Source organism: Rhodamnia argentea, chromosome 6 (assembly GCF_020921035.1).
Source record: "Rhodamnia argentea isolate NSW1041297 chromosome 6, ASM2092103v1, whole genome shotgun sequence".
Taxonomy (NCBI): Eukaryota; Viridiplantae; Streptophyta; class Magnoliopsida; order Myrtales; family Myrtaceae; genus Rhodamnia; species Rhodamnia argentea.
The window spans coordinates 26,294,611-26,321,363 of record NC_063155.1 but is presented as its reverse complement, the minus strand read 5'-3'; the positions used below and the strand labels follow the sequence as shown (position 1 = coordinate 26,321,363).

Below are 26,753 nucleotides of genomic sequence, written 5' to 3'. Positions count from 1 at the left end.
CAATTACAAAGGGACTCTTTCGTCTCGAATTTAAACACCTATCAATTCTCAAATTCTAACGTAAAATTCGCAGCTATAGAATAACTAATCTCGTTAGGCTTGCGACAAAACGATTCTATAATACCATCTGTCGAGTATGCTTAATTAGAAAAGATCGATTTTCAAAATATCGGCAATGCATTCCATAAAATATCAGCAATTCGATAATCCAAAACTCTGTCTGAGACTTGCTTAAGTAGGGGAAGAACATGCGTGGTTTTTTTGGGAATTACTGAATTCACAAAACTCATGAGAAGACATTCTCAGTTTTAGCCTTCTTCAGTAGTCCTCATACCTCGGAATCCCCCCAAAAAACCCACCAATCTCAACCGTCCAATTAGGCAGGCGATCTGTGCTCTCCCCAGCACACGTGCACTCCCCCACGGTTTTGCTTCCCCGAAACCTCCTTTTTACTGAGCATCTTTTGAGCTTCCATGCATGGAATTCTCTTCCAAACTTCAACAAGAAGAGCACAACCACAGGAGAGAGAGAGAGAGAGAGTCAATAGTGTCTTTGCTTTGATTGTTCTACGCATAGGGCCCCTGCCCCGTTCGTCGCCATCATTAGCTACCCACTCTCCCCTTCGAAGTTTTGAATTTTTCTCTTGCTCCCGAAGTTTTTTTGACCATTCAAGAGAGGGACGTGATGTGAGAACCGAGAGTTGCAAAAGGTGTAGGATTTGGAGGGCGGCCGGTCCTTTGGTGGGTCTGGATCTTGTACTTTGGGAAAAAAAGAACCAGTCACGCTTAGTTCTTTTGTGCAAAAAGCTGCCAACTTTCTCATCTTGTTGAAATCCGGCACATCAGATACGAGCTTCTTGATCTGGAACTGAATTTCGCTTTGCTTTTCTGCTTCATCTTTCTCACCACAACTTGAGGGTTCTTTTGGTGGAAGGAGATGGGCAAGGAAAGCGGCATGCAGCATTTTCTGTAGATCTGAGGTATGTACTATGGAGTGATCTGCTGATTTACACTAGTGGTTTGCTGAAGTTTTAGTTGTGCTCTGCTCTGTACCTTTGGTCACCCAAAGGGAAATGAATCAGAAGATGGACTTTGTGTGCAAGTATTGCAACAAGAGGTACCCGTGTGGGAAATCTCTGGGCGGTCATTTGAGCTCTCATAAGATGGTGGATGGTTTTGCTGGAGAAGATGGTAGGCATTGCAATGATCATAGGGTCAAGGAGCTTCGAGTTGAGGGGAATTCCAGCCACTGCCTCAGGAACCGGAAAGGAACGAGATTGTTCGAGGGTTCAGGCAGTATATTGCGAGTAGGGAACGTGTGTAAAGAGTGTGGGAAAGTGTTTCAGTCATTGAAAGCTCTTTGCGGTCATATGGCTTGTCATTCCGAGAGAGAAAAGGCAACCAATCGTCGTAAGGATGTGATGGAGTACAGCGAGAAGCAGATTGTAGAAATGGATGTAGTCCCAGATTCAGAAGGGTCAGCTCAAATTCAGTGTAGGAGATCAAAAAGAATCAAGTGTAGAGGTCCTGCAAAGATCTTAGTCTGCGGTGCATCATCTGTTTCCGAGATCGAACAAGAACAAGAAGAGGTGGCAAAATGTTTGATGATGTTATCCAGGGATACTAGCAATTTTAAGGGTGCTTGGACTTGGATCCAAGATGGTGCGGATCATGATTCAGATTATTTAGAAGCTAAATCATCCTCGAGTGATGTAAGAAGTGGGAAATCAGGTGAGATTGATGTTTCTAACAGTTATAGTTCCGGATATGTGGAGGAGACGGAATCTGATTGTTATGTCGACCACAATATCAGCATTCGTGAGCTTAAGAATCATAAATTAGTCTACGGATCTAAAGCTAGGGAAGATGGTGTCGAATGGAGGAAATGGTTGAACGGAATCAAATGCGAAGCTGAAGGAGTAGAAGGCACCATAAGGGAAGCATTAGATGTTTCAAGAAAGAGAGTCGAAAATGAAATGCAAAGATCAGGATCTGTAATTGGTGAGAAGATCTTCGACTCTCCCCAGAAACTTGCTGGGCACAAAGACTGCCAGAAGAAGTTAAAGATGAGCGCCTGGTCCAAATATGAGAGTAGCAAAACCGGCGGGGAGATAGATACATCTCATAATCCTGAGCAGGTGATTAGAGATCAGGAGTTTTGCACTGGTGGAACCGCGACTCGAAAGGAGAAACAACCAGGTACAAAGAAGAACAACAGGCATGAGTGCTCAATCTGCTTCAGGGTCTTTCGGTCAGGCCAAGCTTTAGGAGGTCACAAGAGATCGCACTTTTTAGGGGGGTCCGGAGACAAAGCGACGGCGACAGGGCGAGAAGTTCACGAGGTTCCTGCTTTAATTGATCTGAACCTTCCTGCTTGGGAAGTGGAAAATGGCGAGGCCGGTTTATTTTCATGGTAAAGGATAGGTCTCTTGCAACAACCCTTGGGCATGAAGTCGGGGGACATTCCAATCTTCACCAACCAAATCCGGGAGAATCGTTCACTTTTCTTCCTTTTGCCCGTGATTCAACTATCTCCAAGATGCTCTATATTCTGCTTATGATTGTGAGAGTTTCACCAGAGAAGATCTCGATCGGAAGTTCTCAAATTCTTTCCTCAATTCTGGCAATTTCCTGAAATGTCTCTATAGAGATGTAAAACAAAGAATGGAAAAAAGAACATTTTGATTCATTTTGGCATAGGTAACTGGGTTCAGTGATATTTTTCTCGAACTTTACCCTGAATTTCCTGCCCTAGTCACTGAGGATCTCTTTTTGCAAGGTAAATCATAACTCTTGCTCTCATAGCAATGGTATGCAACGTCTTTGTTGCAAGCATTTCTGATGAAGCTTTAAAGTGTTTGATAAAGAAAAAAGGCAGCAAGCGAAGTTTCCTGGGGACCAAGGCAGAGCACTGTGCGTTCGCTTCCTGGGGTCCAAGGCAGAGCGCTGTGCGTTCACATGTAAACAATGGAAGTCGATATGCCGGACACCCTCGAGATTGATTGGCATGTGCCCTCTCTTTTTGTACTAGTTAACCAGAAAGATTAGCAAAAACTTTGAAATTCTTTCTTCTGATCTCTTCCTCTGTTTCTTGAGAACGCTCCAAGTATTGAACCCACACAGTGATTCCTGATTTTGGCAAATGAGGTGTTGACCAGACCGAGGGACGTGGTTCGATTATGAAAAAGGTTGCAAGCTTCAGTATAGCGTTTGAAAAAATTATCAGGGAACACAACAGGGAGAGTGGTTGGACTAACACCCTTTGGATTGTAAGGCTGGAAAGAATGATTAGTTCCATTGGAATCATGAGGAATCAAAGCTGATCGATGCAACCTTTATTCTCCAAGAAGAAATGTGGTTACGGTGGTTGTGGAGTCACCTACCAAGTACCAATGGACAACATTACAGCGTATCTGTCTGCTTCATCTGCCTCAATGTATTAGCTTGACAAGATGGGCAAGGTCCAGAAATCCTAATTTGTCATCATCCGTCTCAATGTATAAGAGTCGCACACATTGTTTTATGAGCTGCTCAGATAAAAGCAAGATTAAAAAAGGCGGCTCAACTTTAAACAGGAAACAGAACCCATATGCAGGTTTCTTTGTTCTACCGAACAGCTCGGTCAGTCTTCGCCGGGCACATATATGATCACCATCCCCGCCCGGCGCCTTTCATTTCTTGTCGCGTGATTAGACACACACGTTAAGCATACCACGAGCTAAACACTTGCCTGTAGTTTGACGATCGTGTACAAGAGGAGACGATTATGGGCAAAGATTGCCGGTGATTCCTTGAAGTTGGTGGCGCGGGACGGGTGCATTGGAGAGTTTTGGATACTCGAATTGAGCTCATTTCCACGAGATATTGAACTTAGAAATAAAGTGAGCCGATCTAAAATAGCCATGGATCCAAGTCCGAGTTGCTTGGGAGTAGCATGACTCGATCTCGCTCCTACGGGGCGATTCAATTGTTCTGTTCCAAAACATGGATTTTTCCTTCTTTTTCAACATGGTAGATTTCCGAATGATTTTGAAAGTTCTTTGTAAAATTACAAATCATTTTGACAATTTGCGAATTATTAACCCTTTTTCTTTAACTTTTACCAACATATACTTGTTTTTCTTATCAACGTCTTGATTTTCCAATCCAATTCTTATTAGAATTTACCAATCTTTATTATTTAAGTGACTTATCAACTTTTTTCCGATTGAATTTCCAACTCTTGGGCTTTCAATTTTTACTTGACTTACTTCTTTCAATTTATCAAGAATTGCTCTTGGTCACCAACTTTTGTTTGTGTTTCTACTTAGCAACTCTTTTATAATTTACCAGACTTCCTATTTTTCTCCCATTAGATTGCCCACTAATTTTGGCTTACTGACTCTTATTTGAATTTATTGGATTTTTCTATTTTAAAAAGACTTACAAATTGTATAATTATCAACTCTTTTTAGATGTAGTCCACCTTAATTGGAGTTAATACCAACTTTTTTCTAATTAAGTTTCCCACTAGCTTTGTGTCATTACCACTTACTTGAGTTAATGACCGGCATATTTAAATTTTTTTTTTTTGAATTACCAACTTCCCTTATTTCTGACACAAAAAAAAAAACCTCTATTATCTTTTTACAAACTTCTATCTACCTTTATTAGTAAACACCTTATACTTAGCAAATATTATATCAAACTTCACCCTTGGTTTAAGTAACTTATCAACTTTCAATTATGTTGTAAAATTATTTTCGGTTACCAACTCTTGTTTGAGTTGCTTACAAGTGTTTAATTTTTCCCGTATAAATATTTACCAATTTATCTATTGAATTACTGCTTCTATTTGTCCAGCCAACAGCCTTTTTAACTTATGAAGTTTCTTTAAAAATTACTAACATTAGTCAGAATGATTACCAACTCTTATCTTTGATAAGTTAACCAACTTATTTTCCGTTACTAACTCTTAACAGAGTTAGTTAACATTGTTTACATGGTTTACTTAAAAAATTATCTGTTTCTCTTGTCTCTCACAAAGAAAGGTTCTTAATTGTTTGCTAACATTTATTTACATTACTTATCAATAGCCAACATATATATATATATATATATATATATATATATTATATAATGTAAATGACCAACATCTCTTATTTTTTGCCCCAAAAAAAGCCTTATCTTTTACCACTTTTTATTAAATCCTCTTGACAATGCCTCAAATTTATCAATTATTATATGACATTGTGAACCTATTTATGTTTGTTTGTGACTGACCAACGTCTATGATTAAATCCCTACCAGCTTTGAATTGCCAACTCATATTCAAAATTGCTTATTAATTTTTGTTTTGTTCTACCCTTACCAACCTTGTTTCCACCTTTATTGGCCCTACTAATCAATCTTTTACTGAGATTAAGTTACTAACTCTTATTTGAGTTAGTTACCGATGTTTATTTGGTTTTTTAAATTCAAGTTCTCTAATTCTGGCCGAAAACGAGCTTGTTCTATCTTTAATGGACTTTTATTTACCATTCCTACCAATGCATTAAATTACCAATTATTATATGAAATTACCAACTTATTGAGCCATATACCAATTCTTTTCCTGATTAAGTAACCCAATAAAAAAGTTCACAAATTAAGAAAAAACCGAATGAATATGAGTAACTAACTAAAAAAAGAATTGCTAACCAAAAAACTAGCTGGTAACTATCGAAAAACGATGATGGATCACTTCAATTAAAGTTGTTAATTTTTTAAAAAGAGTTGATAAATTTAAGGCCTTAACAAAGGTCAATAAAAGTCGGTAATTAAAAGAAAATAAACTTGGTAATAAGAGTTGACAACCCAAAAGCAGTTGCCAACATAATCAAAGAAAAATTGGTAAAAATTGGTAGATCACTCTTACAAAAGTTGGTAATTTAAAAAAGTAAATAAACCAAATAAACGTCCGTAAATATTTACCAAATGAAAATCTTAATTTCATGAAAGCATTGGTAAGTTACTAATAAGTTATTAATAAGTTACTTGAAAAAAAAATTACTGGTCATTTTTTTAACAAAAGTATTTGGGAATTTTCGAATCCGGTCATCACAAAAAAAAAAAAAAATAATCTATACTTTGACACGGAACAAATATAATTCTTTTATTCACATATTAGATATCTGCGCATCTCTGGTGATCACCAGCCCAGGTTGCAAATCATTTGAAGTCTGAGATTGGTTAGCCTGTAGGACTGGATCTAATACTCATGGGCTTCCCTTTTGGCAATACAAGTACTCCATCCATAAGGAACACGTTCACAAAATCAATGGCATGTATAAATAGGAGCCTCTAGTTAGCAATTACCATAATTCGATCCTCATCTCATTCCAGGAGGCACGACATCGGCAAGCAGTCCTTCCGTAGAAAGAACTTGGTTTGCGCCCAACAGCGCATCGCATTCTCCGGAAGACGTCGGCAGCCGTTGGGAGTCTCCGGAAGAGGTCGGCACACTGTGAGTGTTTGAGTTATGAGGAGAAGTTTCTAGGGGTAAAAGAACTCGTGTGGGACGGTAAATCTGCGAAGCCGGATGAGCTAATCGCCTGCCGAAGGCAGCCTCGTGGCTAATGACGCTGCTGCTGCGGAGGTACCCGGCGGAGTGGTGGCAATGTTGGCCTTCGTAGGTGGTTATTACGGTCGCAGGATCTTCTGAGGACCGCTCCACTCTCTTCTTGACTGTGCATTTGCTATTCGTGCAACGATAGTAGCTCCTGCATTCGTGCAGCAACATTTGACAAACCAGTGGCCCAATGTGGCAAGTCAGCGGAAAAAAATCTCAGCTGCCTAGGTCGGCATAAGAAATAGCATATGCATAATCTTGAGTTCATGGTCGGTCTTTCCATTTTGGAGGACGCGAGAACGTGAATAAACAAAACATGAGCACGAAAAAAGGCATTAGTACAGCAACAGGTTTGCAATACCTAAACATCAACTTGAATTTGATTTTATTTTGGCAGCCGATTCATGGAATTCTTAGATAAACAAGGTTTCATGAATTGGTGGAACTTGGAATGTGTTACTATTGACAAGAACTGTGGTGCTTGTGCACAATGACAATGTGAACTCCCTTTCCATTAGATACAATTGCACTGCTAAGTTAGAAACCTAAACTCAAACACCCCCTCTACTATCAGATAATTACAACGTGGAGAGATGATTTTACTAAAAGAAGATAAGGAAAAACATTGATGATACTCAGGAGTATGAACTCAAGATCATCTTGTTTTGACATCCTACGGCTGCACACATAGTATTACTTGGGCTACTGTTAGGTAGAAAACTTTCTAAAGAAACTGCAATATCAGTTGTACTGCTTCACCGCTTAAGCTAATAGAGGAACTCAAATTCAATTTGCTTCTCTTACCATGTGGGTATTCATCCAATGACTGCAGATCCTAAGAGAGAGCTGCAATCGGATACTCTAGACAAGATCAAATGCTTCACAAGTTTTTCAAAAAGTAAATGCACAAATCAGATGAGCTCCCATTTCTAAGCTCATAGCCATAAAACTTGGAAGGGTTTTGCGCACAATGGATAGGAAAAGAAAAGTGCAATGGAGAACTTCTTGAACCAAATATAACCGGAATTTAAATGATTTGAATACTGCGTTTACTCGGGCATAATGCACTTCATTAGTGCACCTTCTTAGAAGGATCTTAGACCGATATAAAAAAATCCAGCAGAAGGATTGATCAAAAGAGATTCTTTTTCTACTCAAATCCACATCAAAGGACATACCAAGAGGAGAGTCTCAAGATTAAGCATATATAGACTTGGGCACCTTCAGGGAGCATAAAGGAATCAACATACCTCGGAAATGGACTATTCTTGACGGCCTTTTGTCCGTATTTTCGCCAGCGGTACCCATCTTCAAGATGATCAACCTCACTCTTAGTCATGAACGCAAACCGCGGCTGCTTTATCCTCTTTTGTCCTTTCTTTCGAGCTCTACTCCTGCATAAGCACATCAACCCCGAATTAGCCACACAAAAAAAAAAAGACAAATGATGATAACTAATACGCCACGCACACAAAATAATCAGCATGTAAATATCTTGTAAATCCCGCCAAAGCATATCAAACTTGCTGTATAAGTAACAAGATCGAGACACAAGATTCTTCAACACCAAGAAGGTGAGGACTAATGTCCTGCGTCTCGGCACGGAAGTCGCTCTACCATACAGAATACGGTCACCCCGGTTGTTTCATGACAAGGAGAGAGGTGAAGATCTCGAACCTTGAACCTGCGTTGGAACCACAGGCACTTGTTTACTTGGGGGGGAAATTATAGTAAATCTTGATGCTTTTTGCTGCGTATGTCAATGCCAGTAGTCAAACTGCAAAGTGCATAGCCTAATTAAATAAGAAGACAGAGAAGCGTGGCGAATTTTCTGGGTCAGTTTTCCTGCGAGGGTTTCAATGAACTGAGAAAAAGCACAGCAAATGGAAGGAATATCCAGTTCCACACGAACGACACACCATTGCCGTTTCTCGTTGCTGTACACGGTGGTCGGAGTTGAATCTCGTCTAACGATAATCCCCATGGTCAAGAAAACCTGGCTCTAAGGAAACGGGCATTTATTGTTTTTTTTTTTTTTTTTGGTATCGTGCATGACAGAAGCATATGATAACATGGGATAATCCAATCGGAATCGCGCCCACCGAACAGACAACCAAATCTGCCTCGGAGATCGAGCGCAAAAGTTGCTCTGTCTCCCTGTACGCTCCTCGATCTCTCTCTCTCTGCTTAGTCAACCCTCTCTCTGTGTCAAAAAGCAGCGCATTGTCCTTTTGCTTGCGAAAAAGGAAAGGGCCTGCGGAGAAGATCTCCAATGTCGAGAGGATCACTCCCACCACCGCTTTCGTAAACTGACCAAAGAAATCCATGGACGAACAAGAAAACCAGGATCGGTCGTACATGCTCCTAGATAAGGCAAGAACAAAAGGGAAAGAGAAATATTGGCGCACGCTATTGCCGCCGAAATAGCGGCGGCGTCCAAGGACGCGCCTACTTAATTAATGCAAACCCTCACCGCCGCCCAATATTGCCCTTCGTTCTCCCTCGAAATTACGAAATTGTCTCGGCCCGACCCTTCTCGCATGCGCTGCTAGAGCGTACGGACAAAGCGTGGGAGTTGCACTGGGTCAGAAAGACTCCAGATCAGAGAAGAGGATTCAGCTCCGATTTCGATGCGATTCCTCGGTTCCCGAACCCGGAAGACTCGTGGGTTTTCACTATAATTTGCGATTTTTAGTTCCGATTCATTCCACAACAGCAAAAGCCCCTATGATACTCACGGTTTTTCTGGCGCCAGCAAGCTCTCGCCGGAGGCCGCGGACCTCTCCGGCGGATCCTCACTCGACCCCGAAGACGCCGACCTGTTCGACGTCGACGCGTCCCCCGCGGCCCCCGAGGCGGCGTCGGAGCCGCGAGGAGCCGATCCCGTTCCCTCGCCCTCGGCGATGATCTGGTCGACGTCCCCGAAGCAGTCGGGAGCTCCCCCAACAGATCCGGCTCCCGGGAGGTTCCATCCGAACTCGCTCAGCACGGCGCTGTCCCGGTCGGCGCCGAAGAAGTAGCGGCCGTCCGAGTCGGGCCCGAGCTGGGGCCAGCTGGAGATGGGGGCAAACTCCGCGAACGGATCGGATCGGTGCTGCTCTCCATTGTCGTCCATGGAAGGTTGGCCCTTAAGAATCCAGAAGTCGCAGTGCAGAGAGAGAGACAGAGAGAGCTAGGGTTCGCGGGGGACGCGTAGCTTTTTGAAGCTTCTTTTTAGGTTTGACAGAGAGAAAAGGTTGGGGGTTGGGGAGGAGGGGTTTCTTTTCTTCACCAGGATAGTAGTTACTTGCTCAGTGTTCCGTTCCATCGGGAAGAGAGAGAGAGAGAGAGAGAGTAGGGGCCCACGCGCATGAATGGCGGGACAGTAAATAAAGCTTTTTTGGCGGGGAAGAGGGGGAGGGGGAGGTGATACGATCTTTCCGACAAGGAGGGTGGGCCCCACCCCTTCTGTTTAATTTATTTCCCGTGAAATTTCGGTGCTCCGCTCCTTCATCGCATCGACATAAATTTGATGTTGCACTTGCACATACGTCGACTTTCCCAAAAATGTGAGGCCTTCTAGATGTATTCTTTCAACTGTTTGCCTTTAAAGGTTACCGCTAATAAAAAAAATCCAAGGTCATTATTCGATTTTTTTCAGTGTTTGGACGACGAGAAACCGATGAATTTACAAAAACTCTTTATAATGGACTAAATACAACAAGCTTATATTTAAAAAAAATGAATTTTTCCTCCTTCGGAGAAAGAAATCGATTTTTCTTAAATCGCCAAAAAAGAATGAAAACTAACCGTTTCCCCATAAAAATATATTCTTTATCATGAAGTTTCCAACGAAACAAAAATATCCATGATTCTAATTTATTTTTCCATTCATACAGGGTTCAATGAAGAACCAAAGTTTCCTTTTTTTCTTGAATTGTCGAACAAATCGTGCTCTTACTCAATAGAAAAGCGGGGCATGTAGTTCGTGGTCGTTAATTATCAGAAAGGACAATACTCTTAAAAAAAAAACCTTTGAAGAATTCTTTATTGTACGAATTGTTTGTAAGGATTTGATTTCGGAATTTCATCTTCCAGGGTAATCAAAGCGTTAAATCGGAGACAAAAGCTAGTAGGATTCGACAGTCCAACTAATCTTTCTTTTCACTCCTCTGATTATAGCATATGTGATAGAGCTTGAAGCTCTCCTCGGAGTGATAAGTTGATTAAACATGGAGTAGACAACAAGATAAGATGACGAATCGAATCCTCAATCGAAATGAAAACCGATCGTATGTTTGGTAGTTTCCATCAAAGAAGACATTATTTTTAATAATTCAAAAGAAAGCGACAAAAAAAAAAAAAAAGCCTCGCAGAAGGAAACAAATGAGAAATCTCACTCAAAAGGGGTACCGTGTAAAATAGCATATCGCCCATCTAACGAAATTCGAATTGCTCGGTAACAATTGGTCCACGTCCCGATCCGAAAAATAATATTCAACTATATCGCTAATCTAGTAACACGTGTCCATGTCAAAGAGAAGGAAAGATAACCCTAATTAATTGCGATATCAAATTAAAGCAAACATCTACAAATTCCGCCGCGGAAGGGTCGGCGCGACATTTTATCCGTCGCGGAAGGCCATTCAAATTTCTAATACTCTTTAGATCAAATTCAGAGATATTTACACACAAAAAAAGTTATAAAACTATTACAATTGTATCGGTCTTGAATTTTTTTTTTTTTTTTGTGAATTCAATCCTAAACATTTTACATTTGTGACAATTCAATCTATCCGATCAATTTTCTCCTGCCGATCACTGGATCTCAACGACCAAATGGAGAAAGAAGAAGATATAGACGGAAAATGAAAAAAAAATCTAAAAAGAATATCAAAAAATTGTCACGTCGGCTCCCGCAACGCCACATCAACGATTTTCGGATAAAATTGGCCGAATTGACTGAATTAACACAAACTCAAAAAGTTTAGGACTGAATTAGTCCAAAAAAATTTATGATTGAATTGTCACGATTGAAATATGTTTATAATGTTTTTGGTAATTCTCCCATCAAATCCAAGAGCGTCCTACTAACCCTAGCCTTAATTCCGTGTTATAATATTAGGATCTGACCATTAAATTTTCTTCTCCCTTGAACTCATGTTACGAATTTGGTTGTTGGAAGAATTACCTTCAAATTGAAGACGAAAGCTGATCGCGAAAGCACGTGGCGTTTCAAAAGCCCCTTAACTCTTAAGTAAGGGAGGGCAAAGAGATCCGTCCACTCCACGGAAGCGATGCATGCAAAGTTGCGAAAACGTACTTCGGTTTCGACGTGGAAGGTTTGCGTCCTTCCAGTCCGGTTCCGCCCCCGCGCTCTTATTCTTGGCCGTGCTCGATTGGAACATTATCGTAAAAGACGCCACGTGACTAGGGACACCGGATGGAACACGTCGACATATGTCCCTTGGCACTTCATGATTGGAGCCAGCGAAAAGATGTTTGGTGACAACCGAGCGCATAATTAGATATTTATGGTGCTAATTTTGTCTAATGGCAAATAGAAGACTCCAGGAAAAGAAAACCCCAAACTTTATTCTACACAGAATTGCTTATTACTCTCTCCGTGATTCATACGCTCGATCGACTGGAAACGACCGTCGTTAGTCTATCGGATGCTCTAGTTGGTCCGGCACGACGCGGCAAGTTAGCAAATCTTGTAATCCGTGTTAGGATTTTACGACAGCTGTTCACGAATGCGGTCGTTCATAGTGACTATTACCAAGAAAAAAAAATGTGCCGTATTGTTTATATACATGTGTGAGATATGTTAGAAAAATTTCGCATCGAAAAACTAATTTGTTATGGAGCAATTATTATATCTAATGTAACTCATAACTCATTGACTTATGCATTAAAGTGAAAATGGATTTAACTAGATAATTTGACGAGCTCGAACTTGGCTCTCCCCGATGAAAGCATCGCGCTTCCGTTGTGCTCTCTCAACAAATGATATTAAAGTTAATGCTAGATTGGTGTCATTGTCCAAAGTTGATGATTCATGGATCAAAGGGGAGCAGACCTAACATTGAACGTATACGTGAGGAGGAAATTATTAAAATATATATGTGAGTTGTGTGATTTAAACTTTTGATGAAAGATAAATTCATCTGAATAAGTTGAAAAGCTCGAATTTGACTTTCTCTTGGCGATCTTTTGGAATAAAAGCATTGGATTTTAGCCCCGCTCTCTCAACGCATACTGATCTTTATTTGCCCTTAATTATGGGGTGCCGACTTTTGCCATTACGGAATTTCCCAAAGGTTAGATTGACTGGACCTATGACGCCCCATGCTGCGGCCGCATCTGGACACGTGGGGCTGCCGACAAGACTCCTGGTACTGTCGAGGCATAACATACGTCCCTCGCGAATCGCATGTGGGTGGCGAATGATGTGCAAATAACTTAAGTTTTGTGTCCATCATGGTGAGGAATCTAACTTCGATTTAGTTGAATTGAACTTCATCATACTGGTTCAGGATTCGAAAAGAGCAATTTACCCACCACCCCTTTCTTTCTTTATATATTTATTTACCTATTTTTCCATCGAGTGATATTATTTTGTGTAAAGATATATAATGTTGGTATGCTTTGTTTTTTTTTTTTTCCTTCATATGTTGAATTTGCCTCGTGTCCTATGGGTAAAAGAATAGATAGATGTGGTCCTTAAAAGTGGGAATGCACTTTATTTGTTGTGCCAATACATCATGTGCAATAATCACGCGTACGTGGTCCATTCCCTTTCAGCATCGCTTTGCTAAAACATGATTACATATATTTATAATATCTTTTTCACTCGAAATAGCGGATCGAGTTTTCTAATGAATTGAATCTAAATCTTCCTAACTCTACTATATAATAATTCACAAACACTTGACCGAAGTTCTAGTCGATGAAATTTTCGCATGATATTCCATGAAACACTCTAATAATAATAATAACTCGTTTATTAATAATAAATCCTTTACTTAATATATGTCAAGGTCATTATCGCGATATGAAATTTTACTCATTATCTCCACTAATCCGCTCCATCGTGGATCGCGGCTACCTTATTGGCCCATGAACAAATGTCATTAAGTACTTTGGATGGTTGGTTACTGATGGAAGATGCGCTCTTTCATGTTTCCCCAAAAGAGAACATTATTCGACAAAATGACTATCTGATTTTTTTTTATTTGATTTGATTTGAATAGCAACTAAAATGCCATGTGCGCGCGTACGAAATGAAAAGTTAAAAGAGCGTGAAAAGGCGAAAATTTTATAGAAAATAAGATTGTCTAACGAAACAGCTTAACCATCTGCGACTAAACATACAAATAAGGAGATGCTCGAGTAAAATAATGTGAGCTGATTTTTCCAAGACGAAATCATATTTGATTTTACAGAATGGTGCGACATATGTCGTGAGCGAAAAGAAAACAAAAAGGTTACGTCAAATATTGTTGAATACATAGGGACGATGCTGACTTGATTAACAACTTATTTGATTGTTTAGCTAGATATTATCACATCATAATCAATTGATTTCTAAAAATCGAGTGTTATTGTACTATCCTCCACATTATGAGATCCGTGCCCAATGCAGGCAAGTCCGCAATTAGGGCACGTGCATTATTTTGATACTGCCCGTCTCCCACGCTGACCTTGTCTCTTGGCTTTTCATCGGACGGTCATTATCATTTTGCGAGCCGGTCACGTAAGATCTGTCCGCCGTCAACTGCGGTGGGGACCACCAACATCTGCATGGATTCGTCGGCAAGTGAAAATTCTTATTTCACAAGTGGGAGGGAACCGGTGCTTTTGAAACCTAAGAAAAACGTACAGTGACCTGAAACTGAAATTACGTAAAAGTTGGATGAGCGCCCACGAAGGATTTACTTATATTAGCAAGGAAAAAGACATAAAAGATATTCAAATTTAAGAAAAAAAATGTCCAAAAAACCCCGAATCTGTTGCGCTTTAATCAATTCGGTCTTAAAATGTCACTTTTGCCAATTGAATCCCAACGTCGCTAATGTGGATTGCAATTATTCTATGTGATATGACCGACGTTGACGTGGATAATTTTTATAATTTCTTAAAAAAAATTCCGAAATTTCTGATTTTTTTTTTCTTTCTTTTTTCCTTCCAAGCTCGGCTAGGGTCATCCGGCGACCCCAGCAGAACTTGGTAGAAAAAAGGAAAAAAATAAAATAAAAAATAAAATAGAAGTGTAAAAAATAAAGATTCAAAATTCAAAATTTTTTAAAATTTTGTTCACGTCAACGTCGGCCGTCTTACGTGACAATATCGGCTGAGCAATTTTTTATTAAAATTGACTGGATAACTTTAATTGGCAAAAGATGAAAAAAGTTTACGATTCAATTGAAAAAATTGAAAGATTTAATATTGAATTTCAAAATTGAGGTAGTTGCAACGGTCTTATTCAGTAAAACGATAACTACGTTGAACTGGAAAATGCATTTGGTGATATTCTGAATAACACGGGAAAACGTTTTTCGGGAAAATCCCGGAAACGTGCCTAAGCTTTTACTCGATGGAAATAATCGTAGTTCTATGTTCAAGACTTCAAGTTGCACATCTTGACTCAACCGTCGTTCTGAAGGTCTTACTCGGTAGAACCGCCGTGGACGACCTCAAATCGAGGTTGCGGCAGTCATCCTCGGCCCGGGCAATCTCACGAGCAAGCACGACAGAGAGGAAGCAGAGATGGGCGAGAAACATAGAACAGAGACAAGGTGGAGGAGAGAAGGGAGGGCCAAGGTGGCACACGACGACGGGAGCTGCGAAGAACGACGACAGGGGTGGACATTTGCGCAACTGAGGGCGGTGGATTGGTGGCGGCAGCGCCACGGAAGGTGGCGGCGGAGATGGGTGTTTTGAGGTACCTGAGGATTGGGGTTTTCAACGAGCGATTTGAAGGTTCATTTAGGGTTTGCAAAATCTTCTTTTTTACCACAAATTAACGCGGCATTTTTTAAAATTAATCATGGCATTTTTTTAGGATAAAGGCTGAAGATATTCTTGTGTTGATGAGTGGCTCTTCGAAACGTGGCACTGGAAAGAGAATTGAGCATGTTCACATCACTATTTAAGAATAGACAGATTTTAAGGTAAAAAGTTTTGTCTTATTTACACTGCCAGATCTAAACTCTCACGGAGAGTTTACGCTTCCTAAGGTAAAAACCAATGACGATGACCCACCTCTCAAAAAAGTTCCATGGCCTTTTTTCTGATTAATATAGGTAGAGTTTTAGCTTATTTAAAGAATTACTCTGGACAGTTACTCACGTCAATATATTTCGTTAATCAAATTGGATGAAATTTATAAAAATACTTGATTGCACTAGTTTAATAAGTTTTAAGACTCGATTGCACTTTTTGCAAGTTTTAGAATTCAATTGTACCTTTGTGACAAGTTTTAGAAGTTATAATGAACATATCCCTAAAAGTTAATAAACAGTTTGATTTTCACTTTCATTATAGATATATTCTTTGTAAACCAACACTAATATACCCGGTATTATTCTTTTCTTTCCGCTAATTTGGCGGTATTTATTCGCAAATATCCAATTATTCAAAAGGGGGATTTGCAAGGGCCAACTCAATTAACAATCAGACCAATAAGGAGGTGGCAAAAACTTGCAAGCAACCAAAAGAAATCGGTGCAGGAGAGACTTTTGACTAGTTGAGGAAAGAAAATGACACTTACGGTAAGACAGCAAGACCTTGCCAAGAGTTTTGAAAGAACCAAAGATGTGACCTTAAAAAGAGAAGGAGAACATAGGTATTTTGAATATACTACAACTACTTGATCTGAAATAATCAATTTCTTTGTCTGTGGTTGATAGTTTTTAGTGTTAAGTGTACTTCATTATTTAATTGGTAATTTCGTAAAAGTGAGAGTACATTACGGATCTGCAAAATCAATCTTCTACAATAAGAGTAGAAAAAAATCGAGGGGCGCATATATAATCATGGTGAAAATGACACGAATGGCTCCTGAACTTTCGCTCAATATGCAATGTGGCTCATGAGCTTTTAATTTATTCAATATGATCTCCGAATGTTTGATACATGTTCAATTAAATCCATGAACTGTATGAAAATGTTCAATGTTGTCCTTGTACTTGAATTAATGAAAGGCCAATACTAGTCATTTTCACACGGTCCAAAGACCGAATTGAACATGTATCAAAAGTTCACGTTGAACAAGTTAGAAATTCAGAGACGATGTCACGTATTGGACTAATGATATGGTTCAGCCGAATTTGAGATCCATTCATTAGCTAAAAAATTCACAAAGAATCGCATCCCTCTCAACCGAATCCCCCTCTCCTGTTTTACTTGGACTGAAAACATTGATCTCCTAGTATATCTACATCTTAAATGTACTAGCTTCAGATTTATGCTACTTTGATCTCGCTTTCATGATGTTCATACTACCAGAAAACGCCCGAAAAAATTCATTCGACAAAGAGGGAAGACATTTGTGGAATGCAAAGTGATTTCGGGTTATGGAGGGATAAACCGGTTGCAGGGGACGATAGGCTACCGTCGAAAGGTCAACAAAGGTAGTTTTCAGGAAAGGTATTCCTCAGCATTGTGAAGCTGAGCTATCGTGTAATTTTTAGGCTTAGCAATATGGGAGTAATTCGTACAGACTCCTTGTTGAAGTTTGTTTGTTAAAATAAAAAGCTGCCTTTTCAATCCCACATAGGATAAAAAGAAAGGTGCAAGTCTCTTTATTAGTTAGAAGGCCACAGTAGTCTTTCGGAATAAAGAAATGGGCAAGTGGGCTAGACCCCACTATACTCGCGCGCGGGTGCGCGTGTGATTGCGCGATTTTGACGCACTTAGCACTTACGAACATGAATAGGTGCGTTAGGTGCGTTCGTATATGGGCAGTTTGGACACCAAGAGGTGTGTTCCATTAGTATTATATAAAGGACAATTCTGTTCAATTCCTGTAGACAACTTTTATTCTTTCGTTGTCCTTCAAAAAAGAGACAGCCAATCTTCATTGTTTTGTGGGGCAAATTGATCCTAAAAGAGAGTGATTACACGCCTCAAAGTCCGACCACATTGTTACTACATTCCATTACTTTTTCCAACACTCCTCATTGTACTTGTAATTCTACAATTTACAGTAATATGAGGACACAGCTTTACCAATTAATTATTCTCTCTTTGTTCCACCAACCCCTTCCATTCTCCTATCACAGTGGGATGATGCAAGAAGGCAATTCATTTCTGCACTTTCCCCAGGGGAACACATACTGCAAAGTTATGGCAGTACGACCGGCTCGATTCCCCATATGTCTCTGGCATACTCGCGGATTGTCCGGTCGCTGCTGAACTTGTACGATCCAGCCGTGTTCAAGATCGACATTTTTGTCCATCTCTGCTCAAGCACATATCATAGAACTAAATCAGTCACAAGGAGCAAGAGAGCGCGCAGAATCTTATATAAGAAAGTTTAGACCCAAAGTTATAATGAAGATCGAGAAGCAAGAGATCAATATATAACATGGAGCAATGAAGGGATACGTTTATCACACAAGGAAACTACTAATTGATGTAAGATGGGCTCCAATTTTCTACATAGATAGGCAAATCTTGGCGTATGATTTCTGATCAAGCACTTGCAGGCAAAGCTTCAACAAGAGAGCAGAAACAATAAGATATAATCAGCAATTGTTGTTTGTTACTCACTTTCTGGTCTCTGTATGCCTCGTCGATCTTTTCTTGGCATTCCACGTAACTGGGGAAGTCCTTGCCCACGAGGAAATAGTCTGCACGTCCATAGCCTTTGTTTCCTTCCAACGATCCCATTAACTCTTCATAGTTGTAGGGACCGAAGACACCACTCCGCACATATGCCTTTACTTCTTCAAAACGAGCATCCGGTATAAACTGAAAATGTCACAATTGATCATATGTATCAAGAAAGAGAATGAAAAGCTGATCATTGACGATGCTTCTCATCGAAGTGTGAGCTCATGTCTCTCTGACCATCATTAGATTCATGTAGGCAATGTCTATGGGACAGTAATCCAGTCAGAAAAGTATCTGTTTTAATGGTGGGATCTTATCTCACAGTGATGCTTCTTTATCCCATTATAAAGCAAAAAATTCTCCTACCGTCACAACATTACCTTTCCTTCAGCTCTTTCCTTCCTCAGCCCAGCTATTTCATGCGCCTTTGCCCCGAAGAGGAAGAAATTGTCTTCTCCAACCTCCTGTCTTATTTCAACATTCGCCCCATCTAAGGTTCCGATGAGGACACACCCATTCATTGCAAACTTCATGTTGCTGGTTCCACTGGCCTCCATTCCAGCAGTACTATAGAGCAGAGAGAGTTGCTGTCAACTACACTGTTTAGAAAAATATTCTAACATTTTTTGATCTCGCTTAAAACATAAATGATGATCATCCATTAGGATCTAGAACTAACGACTACATTTCAACTGATCCAGTTTAAAGACGCATGGACTGGTACTTTTGAGATTTCAGGCTATGAGAACTTTATTGAAAAAGATACCTGATATGTTGTGACAACTCGCTTCCTGGAATAAGCACTTCCGCAGCACTGACATTGTAGTTTGGAACAAAGACAACCTAGATTGAAACAATGAACATGTCATACATGCATTTAGATGTCCATATCATAACTAGCTAGTCCGCTGTATAGATGAAGTTGCTGGAGAACAATGATACAATCAATTTCAAAGTATAAGATTGCACTCAATATCCAATGGAAAGACACCAACCAATCTATAACTAGTTTGAGCAAATATCAAATGATATCCTAAATGTAGCCAATAGACAAAATCACCTTCAAGAGATCATCAATTTCGGGATCATGGTTAACGGTTGCCCCCACATCCGTGATGAACTTCACAATTCTCTTAGCTTGGACATATGTAGCAAATGCTTTACCTCCAAATATGCAGACCCGAGGAACGAACCTCATCTTTCTTTCATCAGGTGTCATCTCCTTCATTTTCTTGTAGCGATAGATGATGCCAAGGATGTTTAATAACTGCCTCTTGTATTCATGTATGCGCTTCACCTGAACATACATAATCAAGATCTCTCAATTAAACTTCGAAGACTCAAAATTTGGACTTAGTCATACATGCCTTGAAAGTAACGTATTTTGATAAGTTGCATTGGATACGCATGTTTAGAGCAACATATTATAATTGCTAGTGTTTCGCGAGATATGAGTCTAGCCCACCCATTAAAACAGTTAGAACGCCACCTATGAAATCTTCACTGTCGCAAGACCAGATCAATTGCAGGCATAGAGATTACCATGATCCATTTGCCATTTGAATATCTATTGTTAGGCCTTTTCACTTAAGATTTCCGAGGTTTCATGTTTTCACTTTCTTTTTCTAGGTTTGGAAGTATATACAGAAAACTCCTAGGACTACCTTAGGGACGAACCATTTTCCCCCAAAAAACCAGCTTATTGTCGGGATATGGGGAAGAAAAACCCTTTAGAAAGGGAATTATTTGGTCAGTGAAAGGATTCTGCTGCCTCAACTGCGGCTCCATAAATTAGCTCACTACTACAACTTAAACGAAAGGTCCCTGGTTCTATCATGAAAGCAGAGTCACACGTGCAAAGTAGCCAAGGCAACGAGAGGAGCCTGAAGGAGTTATGCCGGTTGTAGAGGTGTTTTGGTGGAGGGCCACCTAAGGAAGGTACAGGCCAACATGAGATAAAGCGGCAGCAAAGCAACACCTGGAGCAGATTCCCCACCGGCAGGGGGACAAGAGACGGCCATAAGTTGACCTTTCTGTGCAAGAGTTCACCAATAGCAGAAGAGAGGGTAAACGCCGCATCTCCCCCAGAGCTTGTCTGCAGATGCAGAAAGAAAATAGAGGAAGAACTAACCTGGACATCAAACATGGCATCGGGACTGACTATATATCCAGTTTTTTCTTTGAGAAATGCTGCGACCTTTATCTTGTTTCTTCTTTTGGCTACCCGCCATTCCAATTGGAGATCTTCATTATCAGCAAACTGTGGATAAAACACACCAGCCTTTCAGGTTAAGTGCATGACTAGCCTGTTATTTCAACTTCTTAAAAGGATTCGATTCAAAAGGTCTATCACCATAAGAAATTTACAGCTGTATGCATACAAATGGCAGACCATGCATGATGACCTCAATCATTGCTGTAGTACTAAAAAAAGGCAATCTCCTCCTCGAAAAGTCAGATAGTCAGGAAATTCGTGCTTAAGGAAGACGATGTAGACCATTTCCCAGGCGGTCTTCAGTATGCACCATAGGAAAAGCTGCTATTATTTCACATTTGACTGAAAAATTGAAGGGATGTAAATTAGACTGACAAAATAAACCAATCATCAGTGAAGGAATCGCACAACTACCTTCATGAAACCTGATGCCCCCATATTTCACACTCGACCTCAATAAGCAAATCTAATTTCTTGCAGGATATATAGTATTGCTGGAATAGAAGCATATAATGAACTGTTTCAAATATCAAAATGATAACACGGTCTGTCTGACTCGTTTACCTCTTTAAGAATAGCTAATTTCTCAGTGTTAATAGTCCAGTCATCCGTTCCAATCCACTTGGTTATGATTTCACTCAGATTTGAATTGCAAAAACGTATCCATCTTCTCGGTGTCACACCATTCGTTTTATTCTGGAACTTCTCTGGCCATAACTGTTACCATGTCATGCCAGAAAACAGTCATGGAAAGATCACTTGACCATGGAGCAGAAGTAGCTAATGAACTGAGAAACTATATACCAGGATGGTAAAAGTTTCTTAATAGTATCACCTTGAAGAATTCGTTAAAAACTTCCTCCTTTACAATCTCACTATGGATCTCAGCGACACCATTCACTGCAAATCCACCAGCAACACAGAGATTGGCCATCCTAACCATCTTTGGCAATACTGGAGCTGGTTCAGGAGTCACTTTCTTCTCCTCCGGAGCATCCTCTTCTTCAGGTTGATCTACTTCATCAACTACTTTACTTTCTTCAATGGCAGTATCAACTTCCTCACTAGGATCTACTTCTGGTTTAGCTAGCAATTCTAGAACTGTACCAGGCAATTCAACATTATCTAATATCCGCATTTCTTTCAACATTCGCTGCAGCAGGTTAAGATCCTCCTTGCCGTACTCATCTATTATAGTTTGAACTAACTGGTTGATGTTACCAGCAAGAAACCATTCAACAAAGAGAAGTTTGTTAGAATTTACAATGGGGGATTGATGTTGTCACATAGCCAAGTATTATGGACTCTCTAGTATTACCTCCTCATCTATCTTTTTGATGATCTCAACATGTCGAGGAAGCAAATCCTGCATAAGCTCCAAACTCCATTTCTCTAGGGCCTCAGGTAGAACAGTATGGTTAGTATAGGCAACGGTCCTGACAGAAACATTAAAAGCAAGAAATCAGAGAAACAAAACAACATGAGATGGCTGTGAAAACTGAATGTCTGAAGTGAGAAGAAGACGATGATCGCATTCACAATGCAGGCACATGCAGATAAATAGCTATGAAAAGATCACCAACACCGTTGTGATATGTAATACCTTTTAGTGATGTTCCAAGCTTCTTCCCAGCTCAACTTCTTCACATCCATTAATATTCTCATCAGTTCAGGAATGCAGAGTGTAGGATGAGTGTCGTTCATCTGGACAGCAACCTTCTCAGGCAACTTAGCCCAATCCTTAACATCCCCTGATCTTCTTTCAAAACAAGCGATGATATCTTGAAGAGAAGCAGAACAGAGGGTGTACTGCTGCTTCAATCGAAGAGTCTTTCCTTCAATTGACTCATCCCCAGGGTACAATATGTAGCAAATCTGATCACCAAAGAACTTCAGTTATTATTTTGTCATTGTACATTAAAAAAATGTAATATGTCACTACACCATAAATACTTGCGTCGCATGGACCATCTAAACAATACATTGACCAGTAAAAAGCAGAAAAACAGTTCCTATAATTTAGTCACTTATGCAGTGAGGTGACAGCAGAATTCACAGGAAAGACACACCCCTAGTCAATTTTATGAATTCTATTTCTTTTCAGACAACTTGGTCTTGGGCAAGTTCTACCTATAAAGTTCTAAAGGAGGTGTAAGTTCTCCAAAATATCCTTCGCACCTTTTCAGCGTTCTTTAGGGCCGCAGATGCTTTGGCATGATCTCCAGCATTAAAAGCAAGCAGGTCAAACTCTTCTGAAGCAACCTTTGTGGACCAAAGTCGAAGATTGATGGTGGTCTTAGTTTTGTATCCTGGAATGGGAACATCATAGGCAAGAGCCATTATGTTTTCTCCCCCAACCCATTCTTTACTCCCATCGGGTCCAGAAATGACTTCACCATAGAACTTCACTGGATAAGAAACATCATTTCTCACAATTTCCCATGGATTTCCCATCTGCTAGGAACGGTTAGTAGTCAACAAAAAGCAAACGTGATTCAAGTCACTGTCAAAGTGACACTTTCAGCAGTGTCTTAATTCAAAGAAAATTTTTCTTTAGCTTGTGGAAAGATTACAAGTTTTCGTACCTCAAGCCAATTTTCTGCAACCTCCTCTTGGCCATCTTTTGTGATATTCTGCTTGAACAAGCCATACTTGTATCTAAGCCCATATCCCCAAGCAGGATAGTTGAGGGTGGCTAGAGAATCAAGAAAGCAGGAAGCGAGCCTCCCTAGTCCCCCATTTCCAAGTGCAGCATCTTGTTCCTTGGTATCATCAATTAGAGAATTTTAGCTAGAGACAAAACTCTCACCAGGCGAAATGACATTTCTATTGTAAAAGCAATCTCAGTACATGAGTAATCAGATTATCTCCATCATCCAGACTCCTGAAGTACAATACACAAAATGGAAAAAATGCCAGTATTACAGATATACTGATTAAATTTAAAGCTTATTAACAAGAGATTATAGGTGAGGCAGAGAAAATTAATTCGACAACCATGAGGGGCTCTGTGAAACTGGCAATAGAATCTCAAAGTTTAGGCACGTTATTCAATCTGTAGCGTCTCCACAATTTGATGAGGGACCAAAGATCGGAACCCCATTAATGTGGTATACTTTGGTATAGACATAAACAAGTATAATTAGTGTATGTCAGTTTTAGCTACACAGTTCAGCAATGATGCAACATCTAAAGGATGCCCCATGGCATTTGACAGCAGAAATTAGATGTGATGAACCAACTGACTGTTTGACTGAAAAGAAAACCTAACTGAAACTTGATGCAGGAAGTTGCCGACAGTACTTGAAAGACCAAACCCCAGCATGGGCTAGTTGAGGTCATTCAATGGCCTTACCTGGCTGGCCACATCCTCTAAATTGTGCCCCATCTTTCTCAAAGCCTCTGCATAAGCCCCGGAAAGCTCTAAGTTACCAATTGCGTTTAGCAGTGCTCTGCCCTGGAGAATTTATATTTTCCTTCAAATCCATGAACAAATAACATGCGAAACCTGAAGCTTGTCATGAACGACAATATAGCACATATTTCACCACAAACCTGTAGATACTCCATAGACAGATAATATGCCTGCTTTACATTCAACTTCTCGTAATAATCATAAGTAGCATTCCAGTTTATTATAAGGGTATCGCGAACACTTTCTGCAGTAGCGAAATATGCCTTTGGCAACTCGAACTTCTCTGGAGAGAAAGACGGGGTGAACTCCGCATGGTACTTGATGCACGAGGCAATGGATGCTGAATCAGGAACAAAAGTATCCAGTGTGCCTGGAACTCCAAAGCAAAAGACAAGTTTTAGGACTTCACTGGACAAAATTGCCAGTACACACATTAAAAGAACTTCTCTCGGCAAACAAAAGCCAAAGGACACCCTAAAACACTATCAGTCAAGTATGATTGAGTCTCTCGCACTAAAAGAACTGAAACCAAAGGCAACAAAATCGACAAAATCTTCATAATACATCTAAAGTTCCCTCTAGAGGAAAAGAAAGATGGTCGATCCATCTATCCAAAAAGAAAGGACCTTTTTCTTGTCGGTCATCAAAAAAGAAAACCTTTGTGCAGTGATGGATCGTCAAGTCAAAGTTGTCGTTTTTCGCACTGCTGATGTCTATTCATTTTTCATGATGAACGTGTAGTGAATCACAAGAAACTTCAATTTCTAGATCTTAAATGGGCAACTTCAGTTCAAAAGAACATGCCAGCACATTTAAGCAACTTTCGAGTGCTAATTGGACCATCAAAATTCTACTCGATTCAATGAAGACCCAGAAGTACAGGAGGAAATTAGCAGAGAATAACTAAACTAAAACAAAATCCTAAACAGTTGCGTGCACACGCAATCACTAACTAAAGCCTGATAGTTTTCATTGCAACAAATGCAGCATCAACTACACGGCACAAAAAAGAAGAAGAAGAAGAATTACTCGACCTTCGTCAGCGAGGGGTTCTTTCAGGTCCTGCTTTTGGTCACTAGCCACATTTCTGACGTAGAAGTTTCTTCTGGAGCAAACCAAACGTGGGTGCTGGAAAAGAACAACTCTGTCACTCTGGCTCTGAAGTCGCAGCCTTTGGAGCTGTGCACAGATTTGGAATGAGAAATCGACTTGGGCAAAGTGCAACTCGATGAGAATGGGGAAGCAGCCATTGCCCTTTTTGCGCGCAGCGTTACTCTATCGCGCCAGAGCACACAAATGGGTGTTGACCAGCTGAATGATGAGCAAGAACTGGGACAGGAGAGAGAGAAAGAGAGAGAGAGGTGCTAATTCTCTGTCAAGGTGTTATCTTGTTGTTCTGTGAGCAGCTTTTCCCGTTTCTGTCTTCGCTGTTTCATCTACCCCATCACGTCTGAAACGAGTCAGAATAGAAGAAGTGAGAGGTGGATACTCAAAACATGTAAACAAAACCGAATCATCGTTTCTCAACGCGAGCCTTCAATCTTTTCATCGAGCGATGGGTACTCGGAATGAACTTCGAGTTCGAGGAGCCGTCGCTTATGTTATGTATCAGCCAAGATATTTGTGTTTCCACGTTATCACATACCCCACCGCGGAATCCTTTAAGCTCCAACAGGGATTGACCAAACGGGAGAAAAGGAAAAAACAACAAAGCATTGCAACATTGAAATCAATACGAATCTAAGCATATTGGCTTCATGTGGGTGTCATCTTGTTCATGCATTTCTTTAACTTTGAATATATAGATTTTATGGTTGAGTACTTTTGAAAAATTAATTATATAACAGTTTTTGAATGACGGTAAGATTAACAATCTATTTTGAGCAAAAAAATAATAATTAATAAAAAAATTATTTTGTGATCTATTTGTTTAAAAATTTGTGGCTCACAGTATGCTGTTGCTTTTCACCCAAAAACTATTGTGCTAGCACGTGGTCATATATGAGTAACTAATGAAGGAAACTTTGGACTTTCCGATACACTTCTTTGTGTTCTATTATGCACAATTAATGCTTTAAAAACTTTATTATTCCTTTGTAGAGTGGGACCAACATCCTATAGTAATATCTTATGAAAAAAATTCTTTTTTTTATTTGTGGGAAAGCCATATCCTTTTCTTTTTTTTAAAAAAAACCATAGACAAAAATACAAAACGAGAGCCAATAAGGCGTTGGCGGAATGGGTGAGATCCCCGAGCCTTAGACAGTTAAACCGATAAGGTCCCGGGTTCGAATCTCCCCGATCGCGTTTTAGGGGACTTAACCAGTGGCATTGGCGCTCATATCCCACCACCCCGAGAAATAGTCTATTGCATGTGGAAACCTCGGTTACCATAAAAAAAAAAAAAAACAAGAGGAGAGGATGTGATTGGCCATTTTGTTTGTCCCTACTTTTCACCTTGTGTTAATATTAACTCGTCCCGTCATGCATAACTCAATACGATGCAATTTTGACGAAATGTTGATCTAATTGTGCTTATCGAAAAGTAAAATTTCGACGGCCAAAGCAAAAAAATCACCGCCCATCAATTATTAATAGCAAAAGTTCAGTTACCAAAAGGTAAACAATGCTTAGCCCACCAAAAAAAAAAAAAGGACCAAAAAGGATGCTCTGAACTTAATTTTTTTTGGAACAAAAAAAAAGAATTTAATATTA

General features: G+C 40.0%; 3 protein-coding genes across 4 annotated transcripts; 1 reads left to right on the top strand and 2 right to left on the bottom strand.

Moving 5' to 3' along the window:
* Positions 1 to 432: 432 nt before the first annotated feature.
* On the top strand, positions 433 to 2,905 carry LOC115728793. The gene is made up of 2 exons (XM_030659194.2): positions 433 to 979; positions 1,069 to 2,905. The coding sequence occupies exon 2, from the start codon at positions 1,073 to 1,075 to the stop codon at positions 2,414 to 2,416; it is 1,344 nt and encodes a 447-aa protein (XP_030515054.2). The 5' UTR covers positions 433 to 979; positions 1,069 to 1,072; the 3' UTR covers positions 2,417 to 2,905.
* Positions 2,906 to 3,229: 324 nt separating this feature from the next.
* On the bottom strand, positions 3,230 to 9,827 carry LOC115728801 (probable WRKY transcription factor 57). 2 transcript variants are annotated; one of them, XM_048281273.1, is made up of 4 exons: positions 9,327 to 9,827; positions 7,839 to 7,982; positions 6,336 to 6,739; positions 3,230 to 3,443 (listed from the first exon to the last, which is right to left on the bottom strand). In XM_048281273.1, the coding sequence occupies exons 1-3, from the start codon at positions 9,701 to 9,703 to the stop codon at positions 6,349 to 6,351; spliced, it is 912 nt and encodes a 303-aa protein (XP_048137230.1). In that variant the 5' UTR covers positions 9,704 to 9,827; the 3' UTR covers positions 3,230 to 3,443; positions 6,336 to 6,348. The 2 variants fall into 2 exon arrangements, with proteins under 2 accessions (XP_048137230.1, XP_030515065.1); XM_030659205.2 differs by lacking the exon at positions 3,230 to 3,443 and having other exon boundaries at positions 6,319 to 6,739; positions 9,327 to 9,825.
* Positions 9,828 to 17,753: 7,926 nt separating this feature from the next.
* Positions 17,754 to 25,608, bottom strand: LOC115756239 (alpha-1,4 glucan phosphorylase L-2 isozyme, chloroplastic/amyloplastic-like). The gene is given in 16 exon segments (XM_030695941.2): positions 17,754 to 18,034; positions 18,346 to 18,546; positions 18,789 to 18,975; positions 19,175 to 19,251; positions 19,469 to 19,705; positions 20,540 to 20,668; positions 21,188 to 21,340; positions 21,459 to 21,830; positions 21,942 to 22,059; positions 22,227 to 22,498; positions 22,802 to 23,077; positions 23,209 to 23,385; positions 23,979 to 24,080; positions 24,179 to 24,408; positions 25,073 to 25,171; positions 25,174 to 25,608. Coding segments are annotated over 16 exon segments (2,862 nt in total). The 5' UTR covers positions 25,289 to 25,608; the 3' UTR covers positions 17,754 to 17,917.
* Between the last annotated feature and the right edge of the window lie 1,145 nt (positions 25,609 to 26,753).